The sequence below is a fragment of the Pipistrellus hanaki genome, assembly GCF_964339955.1.
Source record: "Pipistrellus hanaki genome assembly, chromosome: 4".
Lineage (NCBI taxonomy): Eukaryota > Metazoa > Chordata > Mammalia > Chiroptera > Vespertilionidae > Pipistrellus > Pipistrellus hanaki.
This window is the reverse complement of record NC_140506.1, coordinates 35,999,422-36,024,479: the sequence shown is the minus strand read 5'-3', so window position 1 is coordinate 36,024,479 and position 25,058 is coordinate 35,999,422. Positions and strand designations below refer to the sequence as shown.

General features: G+C 42.3%; 2 protein-coding genes across 2 annotated transcripts in view; one reads left to right on the top strand and one right to left on the bottom strand.

Moving 5' to 3' along the window:
• Nucleotides 1-25,058, top strand: part of F2RL2 (coagulation factor II thrombin receptor like 2) — a 505,949-nt gene that overhangs the window by 241,070 nt on the left and 239,821 nt on the right. The gene's annotated exons all lie outside the window — the stretch shown is intronic.
• SV2C (synaptic vesicle glycoprotein 2C) overlaps nucleotides 1-25,058 on the bottom strand; it is a 136,837-nt gene that overhangs the window by 19,460 nt on the left and 92,319 nt on the right. Inside the window, exons 5-9 of the mRNA XM_084881270.1 lie at nucleotides 8,782-8,915; nucleotides 8,219-8,308; nucleotides 6,366-6,476; nucleotides 5,853-5,941; nucleotides 3,231-3,395 (exon numbers count right to left, since the gene is read on the bottom strand). Coding sequence (XP_084737396.1) covers nucleotides 3,231-3,395; nucleotides 5,853-5,941; nucleotides 6,366-6,476; nucleotides 8,219-8,308; nucleotides 8,782-8,915 — 589 coding nt within the window. The remainder of the gene's footprint in view (nucleotides 1-3,230; nucleotides 3,396-5,852; nucleotides 5,942-6,365; nucleotides 6,477-8,218; nucleotides 8,309-8,781; nucleotides 8,916-25,058) is intronic.

Here is a 25,058-nt window from a genome sequence, read left to right as displayed (position 1 = left end):
CTCTTAGCTTTTCCCCCTCATCCAAAGAAAGATGTTTCTTGGCTATCCATCACTTGCCAAGATTGTTTCCTATCCAAAGAAGAGATGGCATTCACTTAGCTTTTTTGCAATGTTGGTAAAATATTTTTTGTGGGGTAGGCAATTGGAGATTACTTGTGACTATTAATTCTTTATTTTTCAATCCTCTCTTCTTGTTCCTTCCCATACGGCTTTATTTGAAAATCCTCTATTTGGGGTTCATGGCCCTAACTGGAGGATGTGCTCCCACACACACTTTTAAAAGGAGTCTGCTCCCCAAACAAAAACCCCACGGTTTCTTCATTCCAATGTAGGCATTACCCTGAAGAAAGGACATGAGGAATGACTGACTCAGGGGTCAAGAAACTCAGAGCCACACTCACTCCAAGAATACTTCTCTTCTCAGAGCCAACAGTTTATTCCTTGAACCAAACAGAATGATGAGAGCTCTGCTTATTTTTGGAAATGTGTAGCATGATGAAACCTGCTCATACACAGTTTTGGGTGCTGACGGGGAAACTCTAGGTAGTAAAAATAATAACAGTCATAATGATCCTAACATTTTAGAAGAGTCTATGACTCAGATCTGTCTGTGTTGATAAGGATCTCAGGAGACATGAATAAATATTCCACAGTGTCTCAGTAATTTATTAAGAGACTATGAGTATATACTTATAGTCACCGGGAGGAAATTGCTTGTTCAACCACAGAAGAGGTTTTGATATTAAATGCCACTCTTGTTAAGGTCAGAAAGAGACTGGTCCTAGAGCAATTCACTAATTATTGGGTAACACTTTCAAAATTGTTCTCACCCTAAGGTGTAATAGACCAACCGTCTTAAAAAATAATCTATGTCAATCCCCTGCTCTAGGAGTCCAGAGAAAAACCATCTAAACTGTAAATTTACCCACTTAAAGGAGGGTAAATAACAAGTACATTTTAAGATGATCAATTTTTCTGAAATGGAACTGAATTTAGAAAGGGCAAACAATTTTTTGAATGGGTAGCATATACCCAGAATACACCTGGAACAAAATTAAAAATGTTTAAAAGGGAAAGTAAGTTTTTTCCGATCTTTCCTCAGGTCGCCCTGTTGGGCTGCTGTTAGTTTTTTGGGTGCTCTCCAGGAGCATTCTTTATGAAAAGTGCTAGCAAACGAGACACGTTATTCTACCGCTTGCTCTGTCTCCTGGTAGTCTATCTTGGATTCTCTATCAGTGCAGAAAGAGGTGCTATTTATATGCTGAACAGGAAAGCTATTTTTTTTAAGTGAGTTAGCTAATGGTATTTCAAATTTCCTTGAAAAAAATTCTACCATTTCTAAAATAAATATATATTTTATAAGGATTTTAGTACTATTAAACTATTAATCATTATATTGTTAATATAAAATATTTCTTAGTCATGACTAAATACCAATCTTAGAATTTTAACAAATATTACTAAAAATATGACTCAGAAATAGAAACATTCTAGAAATTTCTAATGGAGTAACAATATATATATATATTTTAATCCTCACTGGAGGATTTTTTCCCCACTGATTTTTAGGATAATGGAAGAGGTAGGAAAAGACAGAGAGAAATATTGATGTGAGAGAAATACTTCGATTGGTTGACTCCTGTACAAGCCCAACCAGGTGCCTGGGCTGGGGAGGAGCCTGCAACCAAGGTGCGTGCCCTTGACTAGAATCAAACCTAGGACCCTCTCCTCTATCCAAACTGGCTAGGGCAAGTAAGAGTATTTTTACTTTTAATAAACTAAATAAATTTTTAGTCTAGAATTACAGAGCGCTTGACTCTATAGATTAGGGGTGTCGAACTCAATCAGAGAAGGGGCCAAAATCTAAAATCCAGCCTAAATCGCGGGCCGAATGGTTTACTGAACAGTCATAAACTGACAATGTCATAAACTGACAGCGGAGTGCAGTGATGACAGCGTGGTGCGGGCCACATTGCAAGGCCTGGTAGGCTGGATTTGGCCCGCGGGCCTTGTGTTTGACACATGTGCTATAGATTCTGTGGGACCAAGTACAGTTCTGAGTCAGGGTGCCGTGTGCGAGAGTACAGGTGGTTCTCTGTGGCTGGAATTGGGATTAGGATTAGGCCCCTCCTTGAATTGTCAGTTCAAACAATTATCTCCTCTGGCAATTCTCCTTTTCACTGCAAACCACAAACTTCCCACAGAATTCTTTTTCATCTTTCCAAACTGGTTTTTTGACCTAGGAAACTTTGATTATTTTAGCTTTTCACTTTTATCATTTTTGAAATTAGGACAATTTCCTAAGAATGATGTAAACCAGTTTGGCTCAGTGGTAGAGCGTTGGTCTGCGGACTGAAGGGTCCCAGGTTCGATTCCGGTCAGGGGCATGTATGTTGGTTGCGGGCGCATCCCCGGTAGGGGGTATGCAAGAGGCAGCTGGTCGGTGTTTCTCTCTCATCGATGTTTCTAGCTCTCTATCTCTCTCCCTTCCTCTCTGTAAAAAATCAATAAAATATATTAAAAAAAAAAAAAAAGAATGATGTAAACCACTGGGACTCACAGCAGCGATTATTTTTGCTAAGACAACAAATCATGGATATAAACAATGACCTTGTCCATCTCTTTGCTTTCCTGAAAGAATTAACCAGAATCTTTTGAGCCAGTCCTCTGTGCTCATCAAGAGGCATTCCAGATTCTATTTTCAAAAATAGCTTTTGCTAACATACTTTATTGTCAAAGCCCTAACTTTTTTTTTTCTATTTTCTAATTAAAACTTCCTGATACAATGTAACCTCAAATTTGATCCAGCATCATGTAGAAAGAAAGGAATTCTGAAAAGCGGTCCCCTTTTTCAGGAATTGAAGACAGGCAACAAATTACCAGTACACTTCAGATTTCTTCTTTGAATTAAATAAATGTATAACCCATTTTATTTTATCGTACTCTTCATTCTTCCCTTCTGTAAATTATTTTCCTTTTTCTCCAGGGTCTCTCTAAATTTTCATTTCATAACAGTCAATCCCACTACTTAACAAATGCAAAGCAGCTCAGTTTCAGAAGTAGTTTTAAGTGAAGTAACAGATCCCTTTTCTTTAATGCCCGTTTGGAAGTATTCACATTCAGCCAGAAATGACTAAATGTACAAATTAAAAAAACAAACAAAACTAAAATACTATACATATGCCAATGCAGTGAAGCTAGTACGCTAAGTTATTTCAAAGTTTCTGGACCTGCCATTGTAGTATTCCATTCCGGTATGGATCTGATTTTCCATTGTAAAGTTGATACTGAAATTGGCATATTTCTCTCTTGGCACAGTTCTAGTTCGTAATGCATATTCATCTGATTGCAGGTGTTTAATGACGTCAGGGAACCAAACAGATAATCCATAGTACCTGCGAAGACAGAGAAAGGGGCGTTTGTAAGGGTTCCACACAGGAGACAATGCACGCCCGCCCCCTGAAAGGCTCAGCGAGGTACGGTTCCCAGAGAGGCACTCTGACGATGACTGGCGCCCTGAAACATTAGGAACCATCACCTGTCATCTGTGCTGCTCTCTCTCCACCACGATGAAGTCTGCAAAAATCAACCTAGACATACGGCCTAGGGTTCCCTGGGGAATCCCAGGGACACAATTCATGAAGCCGCTGCTTTGGGAGGAGACATGGATAAGAATTCCACCCTCTACCCAGACCTGGCATGCTGGTTCTGAAGTTCTCTCATCACCCCAGGCTGCACTGAGGAGCCCCATCGCCTAGTCTGCCACACACCTGGTGTCCAAAACCCGCAAGAGCCCTTAAAGAATGACCTCTTTTATGAGTGCAGAATCTTTTCTGGGTCCCACACTACTCTTCCATGGCTAGCCTGAGGGTACAGCCCCATCTCTCAAAGTAGGTCAAGGCTGGGAAAGGACCATGCAGGCGATGATCTGAAAATCCAGGTTATTTCCACTTTCTGCCTCTTGGCCTCACATGTGTCTTTCCAACGCGTAACCACTGTGCTCTTCAGTACCCGCCATGTGTGGCTACTGAGCAGCTGACATGTGGCTACTGAGCAGCTGATATGTGGCTAGTCCAAACTGAGAAGTGCTGTATATATAAAATATCACATTGGACGACTAATAAAAAAGAATGTAAAATAAGTCTTTAATCATGGTTGCATTGATTATATGTTGAAAGGATAACATTTTAGACATAATGAGTCAAATAAAATATATTATTAAAATGAATTTCACCTGTTTTCTTTTACTTTTTTTATAGCGTGGCTGCCAGAAAATTTAAAGTGACACGTGTGGCTCACATTACGTTTCTATTGAACAACAATCCTCTGAAAAATAGTGGTTCCCAAAGTGGGGTCCTGGCCCAGCAGCTTCAGCGTTACCTGGGAACTTGTCAGAAATGCAAACTCTCAGGCCCCATCCAGACCTGCTGAATCAGACACTCAGGGGATGGAGTCCTCTGGGTAATTTTTCTGAGGTACACTACAGTTTGAGGATCATTGCTCTAGTTTATCCTGTTGCAGGTAGCCATGCTAGGTTTGAATCCTGACCTTGCTACTTACCAGCTGTGTGACCTTCGGCCAGTTCTCTAAGCCTAGGTTACACCATCTCTAATGTCAGACTGATGATAGCATCCACCTTCCTGGGTGTTTGCTTAGATGAAATGGGATGCAAAGTACCTAGCCCACAGGGAGTGCTCAGAAGATAGTATGTGTAGCTTTATTATCATTGTCTTCAGGAGTCTGGAAACATCACTGGCTCAGGATTCCAGATTCCAACCCCTTCTCTTCATAGATTGTTAATTAAATTACTGTGAGGGTATGAGTGGTGGCCACTGAATAAGAAGTAACTCAAAGATGCAACATCTATAGCACTGGTCTCCAGTCATATATAGAAGACAAAAAACTTTAAAAATAGCAACCTCGGGGAAGCATGCTATCCTTTGGTGTCTGTAATCAATGATATGGAGGAGTTTTAGCTCAGTTTTCTTTTATTTGGTAAACATTTACTGAATATCCACTAAATGCTACACGCTATTTGAGGTGATGGGGACATCAGTAAGAAAATCATAAAGCTTAAAATGTGGTCAATAATAAATTGTTAAGCAAAATTAAAAAACCAGATAATTATTATAATGTAGCTTTTCACATCTTGAGAGTAGAACTTTTGTCTTGCTTAACACCTAGCTTAGTGTTTAGCACACAGCAGCACTTAATACCTGCTAATTTTCTTCCTTCATAGATTAATAGGGTGGGAGTGACTTTATATATTCTAAACCAACCCTCTCAACTTAGAAATGAGAAATGAAAACTCAGTAATGCCCCAAGTCACATGCAGAACAAGAGGCTAGGTGTCCTGACCACCCCTTTGTTTGTCCGCTTATTACAACTCACAGCACTGGGAAAGATCATCATGTCTGATTGCCTGCCTGTTTTAATTTAAGGATGTGAAGGCATGGAGCTTACAGCATAAATGTGGGGCTCCACCAGACATGAAGACCCTATTGACATGAAAGTGTAGTATATATTTTTTTCATGTTCAAGGAAGAGCAAAGAGGCTGTTGTGGTTGGGGCCAACCCCATGAGGAGAGGAGGGAGGAGAAGTCATGGAGGCAAATCACCCAGGGTTTTATTGGACTTTCCAAATATTATTGGTTTTGCCCACACAGCTTTATGACAAGATAAGTGAAATGACTGGATTATAGAACCATAACTGTTAGCAAATCTAATCTGGATAAAATTATTTCCCAAATGTTAACAGCATCAAACAGTATAAGAAAGGAAAGCAGCATGACTAGGAATTACAGTGTGGAGACATAAAGATTTCACTCACCAAGAATTTAAATATCACTTACCCAAAGGACAGGGTGAACCAAACGATTGTAAGCTTTATTGTATTTTCCCTAACTGGGTAGTGGAAACATCTCCTAAAGGTCAACCAAATCTGTAAAATATTAGAGAGTTAGTTTACTTCTATGGTTATCTAGTCACTCCCACTCCCCAATCCCTACTCCCTCCAACAAATTATTAAAAAGTTGTGTTTCCTTTGCACTGGATTCATTTGAACTTAAAATGTAAAAGCCAGAGGCTAGAGAAAACCAAATAGTACTGGAAATTTCATTTACCAGCTTCCTGAAGTCTACCTGAAGCCTACCCAGCACTACCAAGACTCTACCGATCACCTTCCCTTCCCAAAGATCTTAGTTTCCCCGATGGTCCCAAGGAGATCCTATTACCTGGTCCTAGTCCAGAAGTCAGGTGTCGGAAGTGGGGAGAAACCCATTCAAGGAACTGGTCAGTCAACCCCGCTTCTGACTAACCTCAAATACAACAAGTTGGCCAACAATTCAGATGGGCTTGTTACTTACTCCGTACAGTTCTGTGTGGATCCGAACGAAACACCTTTTGTACCACGTTCCTGTGTCACTCTCAATTTCAATCAACTCATCTATTTGTTTTGGGATTTTGATTCTGTTTACCTGTAAAGAGCAACAGAGGGCAAAGGGCTGAGCTCTCTTTGACATTGCTCTGTTAAGGCTACCATTTGTTTTTAAAGGAGCGGAAGCTGACTCCAACAAAAAAGCAGGTATTTGATAATCACTCCATACATATATGAGACTGATGATGCAAGTGCACAGACCCAAAAGGCACCTAAAAGAACTGAATAAAGAATGAATGGGAAGGAATACCATAGGGAAATAGGTAAAGGGCAAGTAGTAATGGAATAGTATGAAACTAAAATGGCCTTTCTCTGAATCATTACCACGAAGGCACATGTTAGCAGATAAAACATCCAGATAGGACAGCTTCTGGATTAAGAATTATTTGCTTGGACTAAAGTGATTGTACATACTTTTCTTTGAAACATACTTATTTGATGAATTTGGCCCCTAACCATAGCTCTTAAAGCTTTCCCATCAACCTTTTATCCTTGGAGCATCACTACTGCCCTTCAGCATGCATGTCTAGAGCTCAGGAGATTTGTCCAGTAGGTGATAGAGATGCAGAAATAGATGAGATCAGCTAAGGAGAGTGTGTAAAGGAAAAATTAGCTGAAATTAGCCCTGTAAAACAGTATTTAAGGTTGGGGCACAGGAAAAAGAGCGTAAGGAGGAGACCTGGAAGGAATCCATGTATACTCACTGTATTGTAGATATAACAAGGGAAAAGGCAGATTTGTCAAATAGTATTTTTATTATAATAGGAACAAGCTTAACGGGATTCAAATTGAAATCTCTTCATGGACTAAAAGATAGACAGTCTTATATTTAAAAGTAAAATCGTGTAATGATTTTTGAAAGTCACATATACATGATTTTGAGATTATCCATTTTTGGGGATCATTCCCACATTATTCCCGTTTTACATAATAATACTATCATGAATGGTCATGGCTGGACTTGGTAACTCCAGCCTCCTGGAAGAAAAGCAGGTAAGCAGGGCAATGAGTCCCTAAAGAGACACTTTCCCAGAAGTCTTTGGTAAAGGGTTTACCCTCGTCTGGCTGAAAGGATTAAGTGGTACCCAGTGTCTAGATAATGTCTTGAGAATCCTCCAGCTTCATGTTCCTTTAATTAAAAACAGCCTTCTTCTATTGTGCATCTCCTAAAAGAATTGTCTCCTCAAAGCTTCCAAGTCCTCCATTACTGATCTTACTTTCTCCATTACACTACACACAAATTTTTCCAATGAAGAATCTATGATAATTTGGATAGATGACAGACTGAAGTCTATCTTGACATCATGAAAAATGTATTTCCTAAATAAAAATAAAATAGGTTAGACACAAGGGGACTGTTTAATTAGGGACTATTTCACATTTTAAAAACTATAATTCATATCATTTATGACACTGAAGATCTTACCTTTGCCCCACTTCTGTCTTACTTTATGTATTAAACCCATTTTAGACAAAACATTTTTCACCTAACTATATGCTGCATATATAAAAAAGATTTAAAAACCATGTTCCCTTTTAAAAATTCTGTGCACCCAATTTTCATTAGACTGGTTTCCCCATTGAGAATAAACTTTGTAACAAGAGAATCAAAGAACGTTCATGCAGAGGGAACAGCACATACAACAGGAGTGCACAGACTTAGGTAAATGTTGCAAATATGAGGAATGGGAGGTACAGTGAGAGAGGAATTTACAATCTGGCCTTTTCAGAAGCAGTTTCCTATTCCCTGGTACAGATGATTCTCTGAGGAGCAGTACTCACCGTGAAGACCTTCTCAGGCTGACCCCGTGCCCTCATGTTTGTGTCATGAATTAACTTCAGAATCATCCAAGCTTCATCATGTTTTCCAACCTAGCGAATGCGAGCAGACAGTGAAGTGCTAGAGGTGAAACACACTCCTTGATTTTCCAATAACCATCTTCAATTGCCAAATCAAACTTGGTGTAATTGTGAAAATGCACTAAGGTGTATCCCACTGGAACATACAGACTACTTGGATATCCTTGAACACCTTAGCAGCTCAATGGATGTGTCTATCACTAGAAATAACACCTCTGGATGGTAAATTTTCATTTATAGAACAACAGCCATGTTCTCCTCTTTGAGCAAAGAGTAAACTGCTTGAGGAGGAACATGAGTGCTTTCTGGCCACCAGGCAGCTTGTTCACATGCTGGTTGTTGGAAGCATGTCCCCATCACACCAAACTTTCCCCACAAGGAAGGAAAAATACCTCCCCAAGAGGCAGACATGCTTTTCTAGAATTAACAAGCAACTGTCTCCAACATATGTGGCTTCCTTGAGTATCAGTAATAACAAAGGTTACCTCCAATAAGAACCGGGGGCTTTCAGGCATGAAGGTGAGGGCCACCACTGAGCAGACACAGGGGAGGGCGCAGACAATCACGAACACACGCCAACTGTGAAACTGGTAGGCTGACCCCATGCTGAAGCTCCATCCTGGAAAAGGAGGAGGGGAGAGTGAGGGAGAGCGCCCCTCAGACTGCCTGCTGGGAAACGGGGACTCCACAGTCACTGTGGTGTCTACACCTCAAGTTCTTAGTCAGATCTTGGGACCCACAGAAGAATGAGCTGGCCCGGGCTGGCCAGCTCAATACCATCAACCTCATTACCACCAACAGCACCAGCAGTGGCAACAGGACTGTCAGTAGGGGTGCTGAGAAGAAAGGTGCTTGGAACCAAAGGGGTGAGGGCTAAGTATGCTGACGAAAACCAAAATTTGAAGGCCAAGACAAATTAACTTGGGATAATATTTTCCCCAACAGACTCCTCTGCTGGGTATCTTCTGTTTGCTCCTGCAGATCACTCTCCACTCTCCACCGAGCTGTGTGCCAGGAAATGGATGTCTATGGACTGCAACTGGCTCCCACACCCTCCTCTTCCACTTGGGTTTGGATAAAGGGAGGGGGACAGGGAGTGGGAGCGGGGTTCAGGATATTCATTTCCCTTGTTCCCTTCTCCTTTCCCGCTGGCTGGGTGGAGGTTTGACCCTGGGTATGCTCATCCCCTGGAAGCTTCTGTAGCCACACCTCTTGTGTCAGGTTCCAGCAACCCCTCCCTCCTCTTGCCCTGTGAGACTCAGGTGGGTAGAGAATGCCCTTCTGCTACGGCTCCCAGGTGCTGATTATTCCTTCTGGTTTCCCTCTACCGTTCCCGCATAGCTCTTTTTAAATGGCCCCTATGAGAGCATCATCACTGCCTGCCAGCACCCTGACCGGTGCCATTATTAAGAATTGCCAGTTGTCATATCTCTCACCACATGCACATGTCATCCAAAAGATCAAGAGAATTTTAAAGTCCCAAATAGCATTTGTATTATAATAGAAACAAACTTAATAGGATACAAATAGAAATCTCTTTATGGACTGAAAAAAAGTCTTATATTTACAGTTCTCGGGGAAAGGGGGAGTGGTGGATGCGGGAAGAGACTGAACATAAATTGTGCACCTATGGATGAGGACAAGGGGGGTGGGGAGGGGGCGGAGGGTGGGGTGGGAACCTGGTGGAGGGGGGAAGAAATGAGGAACCTTTATAATAATATGAACAATAAAGATGGATTTTTTTTTAAAAAAAGTCTTATATTTAAACAAATATAAAATGGTTGAGAGCAAAATTCAAACATGATTCTAAATGAGAAATAATGAGACATATCAAACCCAATTGAAAAGGGAGTAAATTTATAGAAGCATAGATGAATTTACGGAGGCAAACATTGAATGTGGGGCAATGCTTGGTATTTATTAGAAGCCTTTTTGTGAACAGTGTCATAGTAAAAGTTTGGCCACCCTAATAGGTGTTTAGTGGCATCTCATCACAGTTTTAATTTGTGCTTCCTGAATGCATAGTGATATCTGGATGTACTTTTCGTTCATTTATTCATTCAGACTTTTAATGAGTGTTTATATGTATCACAATGCTGCAATGTGGGGGCTAATAAGACTTACCCCTACCCTCTAGGATTAGATTCCAGTGGAAGAGGTATAATGGTTAAGAGATATGATAAATGGTAGAACATGAAGAAAGTGTGCTGGGAGTACAAAAGAGGTGGAGGTATCTCTCTCAAGCACCATAGCCACATTTATTTTCTGATTTCAGTTCATGAACAAAAAGAGCAAATTCTTAAGTTTCTTTCTCCTTCCATCACCATTTATACCCCTATACCCTCTTCTACTTCTCCTAGCTATCTTCCCCTCTGGTAATCACCATGCTGTTGCCTGTGTCTATGAGTTTTTTGTTTGTTCATTTGTTTATTTTTTGCTTAATCCCTTTTACATATCTAACATCTAAGTTAGAGATACAATTCAAGTAAGTACTTAAGAAGTAGATGAGACCAGCCAGGATGGATTGTGCCATACCAGATCCCCAATTCTTCCCACCAGTGATTCAGAGAGAGGGGGGGAGCCCTAGAGTGGTCAGAGGGAGTCCAACCCTGCTCTGCTTTTAAGACATGCCCCGGAGTGTGTGCTTGTGTCAGAGAGGGATGGGTGATATCCTGTGGCCTGGATGAAGGATGGACACAGTGAGGGTATTGAGAAATAGCCTAGCATATACTTTGTAAAATGAACATACCCTTATCCAAATTAAAAATGAATAAAAGAATGAAGGGATGAAACACTGACAACTGTAGCTATGAAGCTATGAATTCTTGGGACCTCTCCCCAGCTCCATTGCAAGATGACTTGAATCTGAATTTAAGAGTGACAGAAAACATAAATCACAAACATCAGGAAAAGGGAAGACATCAACATGAAGTACAGAACTGAGTGTAAAAGCAAGTCGCGTGTAACTGGGAAAGCAGGTTGTTGCTCTGAGCTTTTTATATGTTAGCACCGTGTCTTGTCTTAAAAAAAAAAAAAAGATTTTTTTGCATGGATGGTGGTTCTAATTGTCCTTTGGACTTTGTTACAAATATCCATTAAAATGTCATACTGAGGGATTTACGCAAACATCATGTCAACTCCATGCAAAGAAGGACCTCAGTTAGGGTGTTCTGGACAGCAGTTACTGCACAGCGATCACCAGGGTGGTGCTAACAACAGCGCTGTGTGTCTTGCATAATGATCCAGGCCATTCACAAACTCAGGCTGATGTGCTCTGAATGCAGAAACCAGCTGCCTCCCCAGCTGCCTGACTGTCTGCACTCTCTCAAGGTGCAGAGGCAGGAGTATGTGATACTGGCAGGAGAATGCAGGCTCCTGGTTCTGTCCCTGATGTGCTGGTGACATTGCACCCACTTCACTGATCTATACATATTTGGTTATCATCCATGTTCCATGATATCATCCATGACAATCGTTGGCAAGAAGACAGACTTTAGGTGCAAAACACAGATCCAATGATCTAAAACATGAATATAATACTAATTAACATTAATAAAATACATATTAAATGTGAGATCAGTTTTCAATAGTTAAGAAGTAAATAACCTATTTATTTGTTGGTGGTCTTTTAAAAATATATATATTATTGATTTCTGAGAGGAAGGGAGAGGGAGAGAGAGAGAGAGAAATATCAATGATGAGAGAGAATTACTGATCAGCTGCTGCCTGTACACCCCCTACTGGGGATCAAGCCTACAAGCCAGGCATGTGCCCTGGAACAGAATCAAACCTAGGACCCTTCAGTCCGCAGGCCGACGCTCTATCCACTGAGCCAAATCAGCTGGGGCTTTTGGTGGTCTTCACTCACAAGACACATAGCTAATTAAAATTCTCTTTGGAAAAGTGGCTCAAAATCCATTTTCTCAATAAGCTTAGGAAGGGAACCATGATCAGATGAATTTCTGACTCTATTCTCACAGAAATAAAATTTTATCCCCTTACCATGTCACTGATTTAAAATATGAATACTAGCTAATCAGCATGAAACATTAATCCTTGACAGGAAACTCAGGTTGTCATTCATCTAGTATGGTCTGTGACTACAGAAGAGACTTAACAAGATGCAGCTGGAAAGTCCCTGAAGCTGATATCAGCAGAGATTTTCACCTCATTCTCATTTGTTTAAAAAATAAAAATAAAGTTTGTGTGAGGGAAATACTGTAGTTAAACAAACTATGGTCCAGCCATGCAATAGAATACCACGTAACTATTGGCAAAGAATGAGGTAGATCTCTGAACTGATATGGAAACTGTCCAAGTTACATTGCTCAGTGAAAACAACTCCTTTCAAAACAGGGTAATAGTAGTGATTGCATTAAAAAAAATATACACACACACACACACACACATATTGATTTCAGAGAGGAAGGGAGAGGGAGAGAGAGATATAAACATCAATAATGATAGAGAATCATTGATTGGCTGCCTCCTGCACGCTCCCCACTGGGGATCCAGCCTGCAATCTGAGCATGTGTCCCCGACTGGAATAGAACCTGGGACCCTTCAGTCCGCAGGCTGACGCTCCACCCACTAAGCCAAACCGGCCAGGGTGATTGCATTTTTATATACACATAAAACATATCATTATATCTAGAAAACAAGTGGGTGGAAAATACACTGAACTATTTGAAATGGTTACTTGGGGTAGGGAGTGGGGACCAACAGGTCTTTCATTTCTGGCATGATTTCTTTACTTTTTGAGTTTTGTATCACTTTGTCTTAATTTTAACTCAAAAAGGGGAAAAATCTTTTCAAAGAATTGCAAGCCTTTGGTTTTCTGAAATACAAGGCCTGATGGGAAAAGGGAGGGGATATGGAAACTGGAATGATAATTGTGACACTCTTCACAGCCACACAATTTTCGGAACTAAGCTACTGTTAGTAACTCTGATTGTGACGAATGTAAACACTGACACCACCATGCGCACTTAGAGATAGCAACGCGACAGTGGCAGAGTCTATCCTGGTATCACTCTGGGTGGGAAAGAAAAACTTCACAGACCTTTAATTTTAAACCTGTAATGCCAGTCACTTTTCGAATGTTGGATTCTTGGGGCAGAGGCCAGTTGCATCTTGAGCCAAAACCATGTAAGCACTATTGCTAACAGTGACACACAAAGCAATCACGCATGATAAAAAAAAAAAAAAAAAAAATTGGCGGGGATCTGCCTGCAGCACAGAATCACGCCTTCAAGAAACGAGAGCCAATTCAACGGGAATTACACAGCCCAGGGCAAAGGTCGAAGGGTTAAATTCCAATTAACTGCAGTCCTCATCTGTCTCTGAGAGAAAGCCCAAGCAACAAGCTGCTGACCTTTCCAGCTAGTCTCTCTGTTTCCGAGCGCGGGCCCTACCATTTGGAATGCACTCAGTGAGTGGTCAACGGGAGGAGGAAGTCACGTTATACCTCTGGCTGCTGAGTTTGGCTTGTGATCTTACCCATGCTTCAAAAACAAAAAAAAACAAAACAAAACACATTTCCTGGTGGCTTCTGAAACTCAGAAATTCATGGGCTTATTTTTTAGGGTGTTTGTTTGTTTGTTTGTTTTTTCTGGAATATCATCTGTGAGTGTTCTAAGTATGAAAAGAGTAAATGAGAGAAACTTTCCAGAAAGAATTCTTTGTGCAGCATGTAAAACTCATGCAAGCGTGATGCCTCCGAAACTCCACTGAGAAAAATGATGAGTCTGAGTGTTTGAAGAAATGATAGCAAAATGTGTGTGTGCATCTGTTTTAAACAAGAGCCCTTTGGAATTTTCTTTTGTAGATAAACAACAATAATGTAGTGCAACCAAAACTTCATTAAAGAATTTTATACAAATATATCCTACAATATCTTATAGGACAGTCCAATTTTGACCATAAACAAATGGAACTTATAAATGTAAAGGCAGCTCATTACTCTATAAATACACTTCGTGTACATTCATATTTATTATCTAACTAGAGGCCCAGTGCACAAAATTTGTGCACTTGGGGAGGGGGGGTCCCCCAGTCTGGCCTGTGCTCTCTCACAGTGTGGGAGCCCTGTGATCAATCACCCCAAAGAGGTAGGGCCTGCCCACTCATCTGGGGCTCCTCTATGAATTGTCCAAAGAAGTAGGCTGGAGCCAGGGGTCCCGCCTCTGTTGTGTGCGGGGCCGCGGGACCCCCAGTCCTGGCCATGCAGAGCGGCCACCCGGCCCTGCCTTTACGCCATGCACACAGTGTCAAGTCCCCACCCACCTGCACACACCTGCTGCGCATGCAGCCTCCTGGTGATGGATTGTGGGATTGTGACAGCGTGACAGTATCATGGCATGAGGGCGTGACGACCACCTAGGCTATTGTTAGTATAGATAGCATAAGGAGATGAATTAACTTTCCTTTGCTACTTTACTAACAGAAATAATAATTTAAGGTGAACTATGTATGTTTGGAGATTTATATTAATATACAAACTCTTATATAAGCTGATGTCCATTGATAAAAATAATAAATCAATTATGTTCATTTTGTGAACAGGTATAGTCTTAGGACACTGAAAACCAACAAAAGTAAAGATTGAGGATGTAAATAGACACTTTTTGAAAGAGGACATATAGAAGGCCCAGAGACATATAAAAACATGCTCAAAGTCACTAATCATCCGAGAGATGCAAATCAAAACAACAATGAGGTACCATCTCACACCTGTCAGAATGGCTATCACCAACAAATCAACAAACAACAAGTGCTGGCGAGGATGCAGAGAAAAAGGAACCCTCCTGCACTGCTGGTGGGAATGCAGACTGGTGCATCCATTGTGGAGAACAGTATGGAGTTTCCTCAAAAAACTAAAAATGGAACTTCCATTTGACCCAGTAATCCTACTCCTAGGACTATACCCCAAGTAACCAGAAACACCAATCAGAAAGGATATATGCACCCCTATGTTCATAGCAGCACAATTTATAATAGCTAAGATTTGGAAACAGCCTAAGTGCCCATCGGCAAATGAGTGGATTAAAAAACTGTGGTACATCTACACAATGGAATACTTTGCCATTATAAAAAAGAAGGAACTTTTAACATTTGCAACAACATGAATGAAACTGGAGAACATCATGCTAAGCAAAATAAGCCAGTTGGAGAAAGATAAATATTACATGATCTTACTCATAAGTGGGATATAATGATCAACATAATATGAAGAATATATCAAAATAAAGACAAATGGTAGTGGTAGTGGAGAGGGGGTTAGAGAGCAACCAAAGGACTTGTATGTATGCATCTATACTAATAAAAGGGTAATATGCAAATTGATCAGGACACCCTCACAGTAACAACTGAACAGCAGACTTAATGGGACGACTAGGCCAGCAGAGGGATTAGTGAGGGTTGAACAAATGACTGAACAGCAGGCTGCGTGGGGCAACCAGACCGGGAGAGGCCAATTGGGGGCAACCAGGCTGGCAGGTGGGGGACAGTTAGGGGCAATAGGCAGACAGGTAAGCAGTTAGGAGCCAGTTGTCCCGGATTATGAGAGGGATGTTCAACTGTCAGTTTATATCAGATGTCCAACTGATCCCAGGGATTGGGCCTAAACTGGCAGCCAGAGATCCCCCAAGGGGCCCTGGATTGGAAAGGTTCTGGTTTGAGGGGACCTCCCCACCACCCAATTTTATGCACTGGGCCTCTAGCATTAACATAATCAATGGTCACAGACACTGGGGTGGTGGGGGCTTGCCCAGGGTGGGAATGGCTGGGGGGAGTCAATTGGGGAAAAAGGAGATATAGGTAAAACTTGAGAAAATAAAAAAAAGTAAAGATTGAGAATTCTTATATTAGGTAGAACATTAGACTAATAGCCTCTAAAGCTCATTCTAAGTTCTTGTGTCTGGAGCAGATGAGGCAACAAATCTCTCTTGAGTACTGAACCATGGTAAGAAATGGAACACTTCCAAAATTTAACAAAACAGAACAAACTTGTAAACTGCAGTTAGTTCTGACACAAGTGCATGAAGGTTGCTAAAGGACTTGTAGCAAGATCATGATAGGTACTTATTCTGTATATTAACAGCTCATATCATTATATTAATAATCTGCTTTTAAAGTAGGTGTCCTGAAAATACTTTCCCCCCTAAACAGTGCTCCATACAACTTCATGGTCTCTATTCCACGCCAGGCCAAGATTTCATTTTGTTCTTTGCACAAGGCCTCAGCAAGATCTTGCTCATGATCAACAAAAGCTTTGTCCATTCTCAGAAGATTTTTAATGATATGACCCAAAAATACCAATGGAATTCATTCTTAGGGAAGGAGTTTTTCCTGGGGTGAGGGGCTGTAATATTTCCAGTGTTATGACAACAGAGGTCAGCCCAAGCGCTCTTTATTGCTAACAACAAAGGTCACGCCAGTACATCTCTGCTAACTGCTGACTTCTCTACCTGCTCTTTTTTCCCCAGCTTCATTTTTTGCCTTGTAGCCTCTGATCCAGAACAAATCAGTTAACACGTGACAAGTGAAACAGCTGCTTAGCCCATGATGCAGACCCAAAATGACCCTAAAAGTTTAGTAATTTATACCAAAGAAATTCCATTCTAATGGGCTGGGAAATGCATGCAACCACAATGTCCTGGGAGCTCTGGCTTCTAGGCTTTGTGCCTCAGGAAGGGACATCACACCTTCATTCCAAGTACAGTGGATGGAAATACAGCATTGGAGTGGTCCACTCTATTAGCCCCACAGCCAAACACTGCTCCCTTGTATGCAATCAAATCACCGAGGGAACAGCCTTCAGAAAACCTGCGGTTCCTGAGATTCACTGCCATCAGATGCTGCCCCAAAGCCCCCACCCAAGTGCAGACACTCAGCCTTCCTCATGGCCTCCCGGACCAGAAATGTGGGAGTCAGCCTCTGCTCTCCTTCCCTATGGCCAGTGCCATTGTATTTTCTGTATTTCTCCCGAACCTGTTCCTTTCTCTCCATCCCTGCTTTAGTTGACCCCTTGTCATCCCTCGTGTGGGGTCCACTGAGAAAAAGGATGAGTCTGAGTGTTTGAAAAAATGATAGTATAAAATGTGTATGTGCTTCTGTTTTAGACAAAGGTCCTTTGGAATTTTCTTTTGTAGACAGACAATAATATAGTATTAATATTATGATAATGTAGAAGGGGTTGGCATGGCTGTGCCCACTGCTGGGATACTAAAGTATGCATGTCATGGTTATTGACCTGAGGCCTGGGTCCTTGGATTCACCATCCAGCAATGAAATAGGTAGCGCCCAGCAGGAGCCTTGGGGGACCAGGTTCCAGCATGTTGGCTTTCCTCTCTTCTGAGGGCCAGGGCCTTATCTATATATATAAAAGCGTAATATGCCAATTGTCTGTTCCATCATTCAACCATTCGCTATGACGCACACTGACTACCACGGGGCAGACACTCCAACCAGTAGGTTAGTTTGCTGCTGGGATCTGGCCAATCAGGACTGGGCAAGATGGGCCAGACACACCCTGGAGCCCTCCCCGGCCCTGATCATGCACTGGAGGGGTCCTTCAGCCTGACCTGCGCCCTCTTGCAATCCAGGACCCTTCGGGAGATGTCGGAGAGCAGGTTTCAGCCTGATCCCTGCAGGCCAGGGCCTCTAGTTGTTAAATAATTTTAATACCACCCTTCTTTAATAGAGCTTCCAATCTGCCTTTCTAGTCTGTGTTCCGCATACATTCAAGAGATCTTTCTGTAATAAAAATCACATCACATCACTAACCAGCTTAAAAACTTTTCAGTGGTCTGCACTGGCCCTTCAGGATAGAGTCCAGATTCTTTATCTCTCCCCACCCTTGTTAACTCCTCGACTCAGTCTTCTACCAACCAAGTACAGAGGAACATCCTCTTTAACTATTCTGGACACACTAAGAGGTATTCACTCTCCCCACGAGCTATCTCGGTGTCCTGTGAATTCCCACAGCCCTTAGCATGGTGTCTGAGACAGAGGAAAATCACACAAGAGAGTGATTACCCACAAGGCAGGGGTCATGTCTTGTCATCTTTAGTAAAAAAAACCAAAAAATAAAAAAAAAAAAACCTGGCAAGGAGTAATCACTCAACAGATGCTTACTTAATTAATAAATAACCCATTTTTGGATTCCTTTAAAACCTTTGCCTAGTACATTAAAAAGTTTTATGATTTTGGAAATATATCTGTTATATTTCCTAATTTTCAAATATATGGGGTTTTTTTTGTTTGGTTTTGTAACAGAATTTCAGTTTCATTTCCTTGTGAAAAAATGCACATGCTGGGTAGTTTTTTGAAATACATTGGAACTTGCTTTACAGCACAGTGTGTGAGCCTTTTTTTTTTTTTTCTGCCTTGAGGTATGATTGACAAATAAAAATTGTGTTTTCTTAAGGTGTACAATGTGATGATTTGACATATGTATACCTGGTGAAATGGTTACCATAATCAAGTTAATTCACACATATACCCCTCACATTTTTTAATGGTGTGGTGGGAACACTTAAGGTCTACTCTCTTAGCAAACTTCAAGTATACATCACAGAGTTATCAGTATACTCACCACGACACCTATAAGACCACGGTCACATTAGGTCCCCAGAACATAATCATCTTATAACGGAAAGTTTGGCCAGCAGCTCCCCATTTCCCCAGCTTCTAATGTTCTATCTCACAGGCAGCCAGAGGGGAAAGGGGCTCCCTTAGAGCAATAATGTATTTTCTCATGAACACACTGAATGCTTCCCACCATGAATTGGACTTCCTTTTGGAAAAATGAAACTCTCAAGAGTTAATAAGCTGATATGTAACCCACAGGGGCACTTCTAACATCTTTAAAGCATGTTTCATTTCAGAATGTCTGAAGATAAAACGTAGGAGCCCAAATCAGTTCAGTTGCTGGCAGAAACCTAATTCACTGTTGTCCATCCCTGATTTATGACCCTGCAGGAGACATACAAATGCTATTTCTCCTCAACCACCCCCCCACTCCCCATTGTTGCAAAATGTCAGGCATCCACCCAGAGTTAAATTTCACCTTTGCTCTCTGGAAAGGCTGACAGTGTGGGTCATCAATCTTGGCCCAGAAAGACGTTCCTCACAGCTACCGACTGTGGACATGATTGGTCCTGGTGCATCCCAGGGCTATGGCGCCAGAAAAATCAAACCCAGAGTGCCTGAGTCTGGACAGTGCGGCAGTTTTTCATCCCACGTCACCTTCCCTCGGCTGCTACGTGGGAGAAAGGAGTGAGTAACTCAGGGAGGCCACGGGGACAGAGCACCAGGGAGCCGGCAGACTGCAGCTCCAGCAGAGGCAGCTGCAAACCCAGCTCTGACCAGAATGCCGGCTCCCAGCCTCACAGATTCACAGGCAGGCTCCCTTTCCCCTCACGACAGCACACCCACTCAGAACTCAGTTTTGAGAAAGACAGGAAGCTTTGAGCATCGACTGGAGCCTCCAGGAAGGATAAGATGGACTGGATGCAAGGTCTGCGGGCAGGTTTCCAGAACACAAATGGCACACCCCCCGTGGACCAGGTACCTCACACACATCGCCTTGTTTAATACATCAACAGTCCTGATGCCCAGGACCCATTCCTCCACCCTGGAGGTGGGGGTGGGTGGTGGGCAGATAAAGTACAGGCCACCAGTTAAATTTGATTTTTAAAAATTAGTATAAGTATGTCTCATGCAATATTTAGGACATACCTATACTAAAAAAATTATTTGTTGTTTATCTGAAATTCATGAACCACACACCCTGTGTTTTTTCACTTGCAGAATCGGGTAGCCGTACCCCAGGAGACATTTGGCAATGTCTGGAGCCATTTTTGATTGTGGTGAGCTTAGGGGAGGAGGGTTACTACTGGCATCTAGTGGGCAGTGGCCAGGGATGCGGCTAAGCGTCTGACAGTGCACGGGACAGCTCCCCCGTCCCCACAGAATTATCCAGCCCAGTGCCCAACCGTGCCCAGAGGAGAGCTGCTGCTCTAAGGTAGCCCCTGTGCCTATGCCACCAGTTCTCACAGTAACAGAGCTAATGAATCAGGACACTTAGAAGCTTGTTTGGAAACAAGAGGTTTGGAAACAGATTTTCAGAAGACCTTACGTTTCATTCCTGCATGGATGTGTTTTTTTGTTTTTGTTTTTTTTGTTTGTTTTTTGTTTTGTATAAGCCAGTGGTCGGTAAACTCATTAATCAACAGAGCCAAATATCAACAGTACAACAATTGCAATTTCTTTTAAGAGCCAAATTTTTTAAACTTAAACTCCTTCTAACGTCACTCCTTCAAAATAGACTCGCCCAGGCCGTGGTATTTTGTGGAAGAGCCACACTTAAGGGGCCAAAGAGCCGCATGTGGCCTGCGAGCCGCAATTTGCCAACCATGGGTATAAGCTCTTATTTTTATTTTTATTTTTTTGCTATAAACTGATCTATTAGGGCTGTCATTTTCCTCCTTACATACTTTTAAATGCACCCAAAAAAACAAGTGAAGGTGGCACACCACAAGAACAGAAATGTTTTCCCCTTGGGGCTTTGGTAGAAGGTAGCATTCTCCATCAAATGCTTTCTGACAGCAACCACAGCTGATAAATGGTTATTACCACGAGACAGGTAATAACCATGTATTTCCTAAAACGTGTTTGCATTCTTGTTTCTTAGGGGTGGGGAAGTTTGCTCTTAAAATTCCTTGCTAATCCTCAGGCGTGGGGAAGCAGTGTCCTTGGTAACAATACCTGGCTTCAAGCACACGTCCCTGAGAGGCTGCTCCAAGGAAGCTATGGCAGGTCAGCGGGAGGGCCCCACTGGGTTCCATGGACCTGCATTTAGAACTCTGGGACGCAGGTGTTCTCTGGGGCCCACCTCAGCTCTTGCCTCCCGGAGTCCTCCTCGCTGTTCCATTCCCACCCATCACGTGCCCCTGACATCTCCCAGCACTCACACCCACCGGAACACCTCGCCTCTTCTGGCAGGAGTGTAAAATGGTGCAACTATAGAGAATAGGCAGTTTCTTATAAAGTTAACATACACCTACCCTATGATCTAGAACTCCTACTCCTGGGTATTTATCCAAGAAACATAAAAACATGAGCAGAGCTGAGGCAGCTTAAAAAGATTTTATATGACTGATCTGAAAGCAGCCATTAAAAACATTAAAATTAAGCCCTCTCCTCCCTCAAACTTTCCCCCCACCAAAATAAAAAACCCACAAAAACAACAAAAAGTCATGGAAGCAAGCCAAATGTCCATTTGCAGGAGAAGGGAGGAACACGTTGTGGTGTGTCTATAAATGGGATACTATTTTACAATAAAATGGAATGAACCACTGGTACATGCAACAACATGTGTGAATTAATAAAACACTATGCTGACCAAAAGAAGCCAGAAGGGTCCATACTTTCTATGAAGCTCAAGAATAGACAGAATATTTGGTGACAGAAATCAGAATGGTTGCCCCTGGGTTGGAATTTTTGGGGGAGATGAAAATGTTCTGTTATCTTGATTTGGGTAGTGGTTATACAAGTATATGCAATTGTCAAAATCCATTGACTATCCATTTATGATTTTTGCAACTTTTTCTATGTAAACAATAATCTCAATTTTAAAACAAGTGGTCCAATGAAACAGCAGCAGCAAGATTACATTACCAGTAATACATCAAAGCTCTACGCACCAGACTAAGATACTTAATACACTGGTCTGATTTGGAAGTATTCAAATTCTATTGCTTTGGGTCTTGCACTAGTTCAATTGATTGCATCTGACCAGAAAACATTCTTTCTGCTCTTCACACCAGAGATGACAAAGGTTAGGCAGGGTTGAGGTTCCATTCCAAAGCTCCTGCCATCCCTGTGACCATGCTCTCCTGGACTGGGGTAACTCCTGAAGAGGGTGTTCCTAGATTTGGGCACTCAGGAAGCTCAGGCCACTCTTCTCTGCCAAAGGGAGATTTGCTGAGGCTGCTGACCTTCCGACCAGGACCATGCTGCCTAGGGAGGACTTCAGTTGTCATCTTTATGAATCAAATACAAACTACATCCTGCTAACCACCACCCAGTCCACAAAAGGGTTAGGCAGCAGAGTTACTGTTAAGGGTTCAAGACACAAAACAGGTAATTCTGGCTTTGTGATCTCAATGAGTACTGTATCTCCCACCATTTACCTTACTTAAGACCAAACTCCTTCACACATACTCTCTCTCTGTGGCTCTTTCTCTCTCTCTCTCTCTTACACACACACACACACACATACACACACACACACACACACACACACACACCACTTGAGCTATAGAGAATACTTAGCTCCGGAGGCAGTGATAATTGTGAGATTAATAAATAACATTGTATGTTAATTGATTAAGCAGGGAAAGCCAGAAATTTCTTTGCTTAATTCGGCAGCTCTGGAAGTCTGGTGCACATAGAACCCTTGGGCTTTGAAGTCTGACAATGGGCCTCGGTAAAAAAAAACAATGAAGGGGGGCCTCAATGTAACGCTAGATTTAAAAAATTACAAGACAAAGGTTTTCAGAATCTAGAAGTCATTCCCATTTGGCAGGAGCAGGTAGCAGTTCAGGTGCCATTGTGGAGAATCCTGTCTGATGACAAGAAAAACGCGTTGAGAGCAAAGTGGTATGAACTGGCCAGTCTTGAAAAGATAAGTATAATGACATTTTAACGGGGCAGTAGATTAGAAAAAGATTTTGGAGTGGGTATGAATTTCTGTGGAAACAGTGCTCCTCAGAACCCAAAGGGAAACAAAAGTGAGTTTTTAAAAATACCTCATAAGTCCCCCCACCCCCCTCCGGGTTCCGACGACTGGATTGTAGGTGACAGGAGAGGCTTCTGACAGAAAATTAGATCTGACTGGAATCACAAAGCTAAAATGCATCCCCTCCACTTTAGTGCTCCAAGTAGTGAGCTGTGATTAACCCTAACCGACACTGGGGGGCACCCTGGGTCCATAAGATATACAAAGATGAGGTGAGTTTAAAAGCCTCCCCAGTGACTTGACTTTACAAGTCTGAGGGGAAGCCTGGAGCAATTTAGGCCCATGTCCATCCTCTGGAGTTCTCCTTCACTCACATGCTAGGTCAGCTGGCCACGCTCTTCAGTTCAACCTGCACAGCACCCTCCTGGGGGAGAAATATCCTGCAGGACCTGGGAAGCAGGTGAACTTGATTCACCATTACCTGTCTAGGATTCTTTTGATTGTTTTCTTTGCCCTCAAATAGCCGTTTTGTTATTGTTTCCCAGTTAGACAAACAATACACGCTTATGTAGCAAATTCAAGCAATGTAGAATCTATACTAATAAAAGGGTAATGTGCTAATTAGACTCGGAGACCTTCCAGGAGACCTTCCAGATGTTCTTATGGACAAAGCCTTGGTGGCAGAGCTGAGGTAGAGGTGGCTAGGGGCCAAGAGGGGAGGGCAGTTGTGGGTGATCAGGCCAGGATGAAACAGCAGTTGTGGGTGATCAGGCTGGTGGGGGGAACTGTTGGGGGTGATCAGGCTGGCTAGGGGAGGAGTAGTCGGGGGCAAGTAGGCTGGCAGGGGGACAGTTGGGAGCAAGCAGGCTAGCAGGCAGAGTGGTTAGGGGCAATCAGGCAAGCAGGCAGATGAGCGGTTAGGAGCCAGTAGTCCCTGTGGGATCGGGCCTAAACCGGCAGTTGGACATCCCCTGAGGGGTCCCAGACTGGAGAGGGTGCAGGCCAGGCTGAAGGACCTCCCCAACCCTTCACGAATTTGATGTACCGGGCCACTAGTATAATTGAAAAGAAGGCAAATCACCCAAATTTTATTACCCAGAGATAAACATAATTTACATTTTGGATTTTGTACAATTATTAGTACTAAGCCATGAGGCAATCTAGTGAGAGGCTCAGGGAAAGTAAGGACTTCATTCACTAATATTTGATGTATGAATGCTGGTTCACAATACTTTGGGGACAATGACTGTATTTCACATTGAATATTAGGGCATATCTGCATCGGACATTGCCTGTGTACCTGGAAATGTCCACGGATCTCAGGGCTGGAAGAGTCAGATCAAGAGAGACACTTCCTGAAGCTAAACACAGAGCCCAGAGTAATGCTTGCCAATGTCTCACTCCAGCTGGGCTTCTAAGAACCTGGTCCCACCAGTAGTCCCGTCTGTCGCCCAGTTATAAAAAGAGAGGGGAGCGATGCGCTAATGCTGTCATTCTTCCACACAGCTGCCTAGACTTGTAGATGCATTACATTTTGACCTCCTGCCAAATCTGAGGAGGAAAGCAGTTCAGATTTAAAAAAAAAAAATCAATGAGAATATTCTGCAGTAGTTTTTCATCTTAACAGAGGAATAAAGTTCTTTATATTTCCTTTTATGACACATGGAAATATTTGTTTTTCTAAATTAAATTATGCCTGTAGGTAGAGCTTAAAGATTTCAACTTGGTGATTAAGGATTTTGATACCAACTAAGACGGGGGAAGGGGTGTTTCCCCACACATCAAAGCCATTCTAGACACTAGCTGGGTGTCTTACAATTGAACTCTATTCTGACAATATCTACTCAAAGATAATATCAGGTCCCACAGGTTCAGGTCAGTCACACTAGCTGCCCCCATGGGCTCCCCACACACAACGCTGCCACACACACACACACACACACACACACACACACACACAGACACACATGCACACACACAGGCATGCATTTCAGGTACCAATTGAAGGCCAGGTTG